The sequence below is a fragment of the Budorcas taxicolor genome, chromosome 4 (assembly GCF_023091745.1).
Source record: "Budorcas taxicolor isolate Tak-1 chromosome 4, Takin1.1, whole genome shotgun sequence".
Lineage (NCBI taxonomy): Eukaryota > Metazoa > Chordata > Mammalia > Artiodactyla > Bovidae > Budorcas > Budorcas taxicolor.
Genome location: NC_068913.1, coordinates 54,446,514 through 54,452,513, shown reverse-complemented (window position 1 = coordinate 54,452,513; position 6,000 = coordinate 54,446,514). Strand labels below are relative to the sequence as shown.

The 6,000-nt window shown below is 32.3% G+C and overlaps 1 protein-coding gene across 1 annotated transcript in view; it reads right to left on the bottom strand.

Annotated features, from left to right (window-relative positions):
• Positions 1 to 2,218: 2,218 nt before the first annotated feature.
• TFEC (transcription factor EC) overlaps positions 2,219 to 6,000 on the bottom strand; it is a 65,997-nt gene continuing 62,215 nt past the window's right edge. The window contains exons 6-7 of the mRNA XM_052639096.1: positions 3,486 to 3,633; positions 2,219 to 2,599 (exon numbers count right to left, since the gene is read on the bottom strand). Coding sequence (XP_052495056.1) covers positions 2,219 to 2,599; positions 3,486 to 3,633 — 529 coding nt within the window. The remainder of the gene's footprint in view (positions 2,600 to 3,485; positions 3,634 to 6,000) is intronic.

Here is a 6,000-nt window from a genome sequence, read left to right as displayed (position 1 = left end):
TCGGACATGACTTAGCAATTGAGCAATATAATGTTCTCAAATTCTTGAGGAAATGTATCTTATTCTTTCTTTCACGTGACATATTTCAGATGAATTTATCTACCTGGCTTTGATGACTATTCCTATAATTTAGAGTTTTTTCATGTCAAAAAGTGAAAATTATTTCAAATCTCCAAACTCTGAATTGATGCTATAAACCAAGCCTGAGATAATTAATACACCATAAGGATTTAGTATTTGTCCATTTTAATTAGCAATAAGTCTCAAATTCTGTGATGACATATTTTTCATGTGAGTAAAACCTGAAGCACCCTTTCAAAAATTTATCCCAAAGTTAATATTCATGAACAACTACATCTCTATCATAGTAATACACAGCAGAATTTTAATTTTTAGACTTATTCTTCCTGGTTAAAATATATATATATATTTCTACTACATTATTTCATCTTGGTTTTCAAAGAGACTTTCATAAGTTGTTGTCAACAGTTTTCAGGATTCCCAACAGACGTCTTCTAGATCTCTCTAATGGATGTCTCATGAAGATACTTTTCCAATTTATTCTCATTTTATCATTTAGTTGATATTATTCTCCTGTATAGCCTCCCCTCCACAAAACGTATGCTTTTTAAAAGAAGTTTTAAATTCTGCTCTTCCCACACACTTTTGTGATTCTCCAGCCTTCAATTTTATTTTTTCTGAACTTCAGTTTTTGCAGTTTATACCGCACCGTGTAGACTTTAATTTTAAAAGTCTTCTATCTTTTGTTGTGGTTTCTTATGCAGTCTCGTTAACTCCCTGAGGAGTAAGACCATATCTTGCTCTTCTGTTCTCTATTTTCATAAAACTTACTGCAGTTTTCAATATCTCTCCCTAAATGCTCATTGATCGGATGATTGTTCATGCGGGTCTAACACAGAGCAATATTCCTGGTAAGTAAATTCCCAAAGCTTTGAAGAAGCTCAAGAGAGAAAAAATTGAGTAAATCACCATAGGTATAAATGTTCTTAATAAATGCTAACAAAGATCATAAGGTACTTTAAGTACTTATAGGAATAGCACTATATCTTCTACTCAGAGCTGAATGTAATAAGAAAGCTTTTCTGTTTTATTAATTATTTTGTCAGTTGGCAATCTGATTTTCAATATTTCATGAATTCAAAGGAAAACTGTATCAACTAATTAATTTAAATCCAGTTTTTGAAACAGTGATAAGTGTTATTTAACAAATTAACAACCTGTCCTTTTAGGTAGACTTTCAATATTTTATTTGCTGAGACTGATTATCCAATATCTCTTCTTGATGAAGCAAAAATGATTTAGTATGTAATTTCAGATGCTGATTAGAAAATCAGAAGAATGAAGGGGAATAAAGAACATATATTTCCTCCATTTTGTACCTGTTTGGGGGAGTATATTTGTGTGAAGTGATATGGTACAATTCCAGCCAATATTCTTGAGGAAAAGATTCCATGTGTTCCTTTTCTGTACTGTGTGTGTCTTCTCTATAAATGTGCAAAGAAGATTTTAGAATTTGTGTAATTGAACTGACAAAGGGAATTTGAGTCTTTAGAATCCAAAGTTTTTATAAATTTTCTGTGTTTTACTGTGGAAAATTCTAGAGTTTATTATAGATTTACTCTTCAATTATAAGTGGTAGATAATCTATCTTTTATTTAGTTGCTCTACAAGGCTTGAACGTTAGACAACATATCCACCAGACAATGGAGAAAAGCAATGAACCACCAGATTGTTGATCTTGATTCTTGAAAACTAACGTAGTCAGAGCTTGAATAGGAAAGAGACGGAAGTGAGAAAACGTTTGCATGTTTCAAAAGGAAGAAAACATTTGTATGTTTCAGAAGGTTTATTCTTGCAGTCTGTTAGTTCCAATAGCACATCATCAAGTGACTACTTTTAAAACATCAGTAGAGAGCTATTTCTCATGTTGTGCCTCTTTCCAGAAAAACAAAAGTTAAGTAGATTTGGACTTAGTGGTCAAAGAGGGAAAAAAAAAAAAACGTTTTTCTGACAATAATTCTTCTACACCATGTTTGTCCTTCCTGTAAATTCTGCTGTTTCTAACCAATCCGTGTTTCATGACCAATATATTCCTTTCAGAAAAATTAAGCAAGAGAAATATATGAAACAAGAATGTAATTGCACAGCACCAGCACACAATTTCTTCCTAGTTGATCAACTGAGCCTGTTTATTTTTTTATAACTCATCACCATCTTCTGAGCTAAAGCTACTTCTTCTACTGCTCTCTTTCGAAACTGCAGGAGAAGTGGCAGATAGCAGAGGATCTGTTCCAAACGGAGATACTGTGTCATCCAGCAGCATGTTATCCAATCTTTGTTCCTCTTTCAAAGCTGCACTAAATGATAAATCTGTGAAGTGTGACAAAGGGTCGGAGAAGGCCATAGCTTGATCACAGAGTTCAGGGCTTGTCCCCTGAGACAGAACCAATTGTTGGCAATAATCTCCTGAATTCTGCTCTAGATGGGTCTGTTGTTTGGTGATGTGAGCACCTAAATCAACTGTGACAAGTGAAGCCAGGGTTGGCAGACCATGAGCACGAGCCTGTATTTCTAGTTCCTGCAATATCAAACAAGAATAGTTAATGACTTTGATAGTAAACTCAACTCTAGAGAGTAAGTCAGAAATAGATCTAACAAGCACTCAACATGAAGAGTAGCATAAATTAGAAATATTCTTGGCAAATAACAGAGTGTTGTATGTTTCTAATGCCTGAAAAATAATCCTGAGGAAAACACTCTGATTTCTTAAAAATTCCTCCCCCATTTTTTCGTTAAAAGAATACATGACATATAATGGTCTCACAGCGGCTCAGACTACAAGACAACTATTTGGAGATAGTGGAAATCTTTCAGTCATTCTTCCTGATTAATTTCTCAATATAAGACCATTTTATGGAAACAAGTATTTTACCTGGCAATAAGCTTGTTCACATATGAAAGAAAAAATCTTGAGAGTTATGAAAACCTATATTTTGAGATTTTGTGTCACATAAGAAGATGAGGAGTGACTTAATATAAACTAGCACAATATGCCTTAAGGCTACAAAATCCATAGCAGTGTTACTAAACAAATAAAAGAGGGAGAGGAAAATTTAATGTCCAGTATTATCCAAAGAAACAAAGATCCTATTTACTATTATTTTTTGACTGGGATAATATTTGTATATTTATAAAATTGGTTCTATTGTATGCATTTTGCAATTAGTTATTTTCATTTCTTATATATTTTTAAAGCCAGCTTGATCCTAGATTTCTAATCAAAACCTAATTGAATCAGTCTAATTCGTGAACTTCTAAAAGGCAATAAAAATTATCCTTGAGAAGGAAAAAAACAATTGTTAGTAAGAAAAGAAAAAAAAAAAAAAACAAGACCAGTGAATAGAACTGATGATGGGTAAGTCATATGTAAGGTACATGGTTCATGGCTACGTTCTTATGAAAACCTGAATGCGGAGTAGAAGGCGCCTGTTAGCCTGCTCTAATTTCTTCTGTCTGTGTTCTAATTCTTGAGCTCTCTGTTGTTCTTTTTGTAGCCACTTGATGTACTCCACTGATGCTTTTAGAATGGTTCCTTTGTTCCAGCGCATATCACTGTAGAACGGAGAGATAACCTTTTCACAATTGTGCATGTCAGCAGAATTCATAAGAACTTACAAAATCTTTTACATTAATATGAAATAATGATTTACATGACTATTATTCACTCTTAGATATTATTGCTTCTGAATAGAAATTTTAATAGAATAGTTAAGAAGCCCTTATATAGTAAAATTAATCCCAGAATGAAAATAAGTGTCAAAAGAAAGTAATAAAGTGACTTTTTGTGGGAGAGCTAAATGCAATATCATGATTCTACCATTACAGTTTTTATATTTTTAGTGAAAATTGCTTTTATTATTAACTCTGAGATTAAAATCTATGTGCAGTATTTCTGCATTAATGAACTAGGAAATGTACATTACTGAAGACTTAAGCCTAAATTTTTTAAGATCATTTCATATGTACCAATCTTTTAACCTACTTTCTATAAGGTTGCTTTTATGCTTCTAGGGAAAAAAATAACGTCCCATGTCTGTCCTGAATGGTGATCCTGAGTAATTGCGAAACAAATCATTTTGGCAACTTTATGCAATAGAGCAAAACTTTCTAGATTCATAAGGCAAATTTTCCCACACAAAAGCATCAACACATTTTTTTTTATAAAAAGCTATATATCTATTTTAAATAAGTTTATGGTAAGTAAATACAATTAAATATTGCTGATAATCTTCAGGCTGTAGCATAGAAAAATATTTTATTAAAACTTATTTTTAAACAAGAAAAATGATAAATCCAGAATTATAGAACTGGCTACTTATTTTAATGTCTAGAAACATATATCAATCAATTTAATACTACCTGACAATTGGTAATATGTATGGAGAATAAGGCCAAGCTAATTGCTAAAAGTTAATCAGAACAGTTGAAAAATCTAGGTGAATTTTCAACTTAGAATAATGAGATTTGTTTTGATACAACAGAAAGTAAGCTTGTAGGGAAATTTTTAAAAGACATTACACTGCATGTGATTTTAGTTTATGTGATCTACTTGAAATATATGCAACTTAATATGTATATTACTAAGTACTCAGAAGTAGAAAAATATAGTTTGAAAAATCTGACTGGTATATGCCTCATAATTTTGTTTCATTTCTTCTCATGGAAAGAAAAAATTAGAAGGACAGAAGGAATATGAGGAAAACAATATCCTAGTCAGCTTTGAAATTTAAGGTACTGTTTATTTAGGTCTAAAATAAATACTCAAAGTTTTGGTAGAAAACACACAATGGGGACTTCCTTGGTGGTCCAGAGGATAAGCAGTCACCTTCCAACGATATGGGTTCAATCTCTGGTCAAGAAACTAAGATCCCACATTCTGTGGGGCAACTAAGTTCCACACACCACAACTGAGACCTGATGTAGCCAAATCAATAAGTGTGATCAGTTGCTTCTGTCATGTTTGAATCTTTGCAACCTGATGAACTGTGGCCCGCCAGGCTCCTCTGTCCATGGGATTCTCCAGGCAAGAATATTGGAGTGAGTTGCCACGCACTCCTCCGGGGGATTTTCCCAACCCAGATATCAAACCCACATTTCTTGTGTCTCCTTCTTTGCAGGTGTATTCTTTACCACTGGGCCACTGAGGAAACCCAAATCAATCAATCAATATTTTTTAAAAAGGAAAACACACAAAGGGTTTTCCTACAATATCTATTTGTTGTTTTAATTCACTAAAGTTTTAAAAGTTCACTCTATTTTAAAGCCATTTTAATGTATGAGATTTCATCCTAAAATATTTTGTTTTCCAAATATATTAAGGAGATATATTAATTATATATCCCAAGATAATTTCAAGCAGTTAGGCATTAAAAACATTATATATGACGGTATACTATAAACACTAACACATACAAAGACTTGCCTAAGGAGTGAATGTTCATAGTGGCTTATCATTTTCTACAAAATAATTTAGTTTGAAGAACTCAAATCTTTAGGGAAGTTAAAACCTTGAATGTCTGTAGGGCTAAAGCAGGTATTAGACATATGTAAGTTAGAATAGGAATGCTGCCAGGCAAAACTATGGAAATGTATGATCTGTTGTCACCTTAGGAGTACACATCCACTTAAAAGTATTACAAAAAAGAAAAGAAAGCAAACATCATGAGAGGTCTGATTCTTCTTCCTTTGATCAACATTTTATAACTTCTGATTTAGAAAGTCTTGTTAGGTCTCATTTACTACTTCAACTACCATTCTTACACAAAAGCATAAGAAAGTTTTGAGTGTAGAAGATTAAAAAAATCAGTTTAGTAGAAAAAAAAAAACCCTTAGGTTTATATCTTAAAAAGTAGAAAAAGTAGAAAACGTAGTTTAAAAAAAAGTAGAAAAAATAATAATTTGATGGCACAATGCATGTTC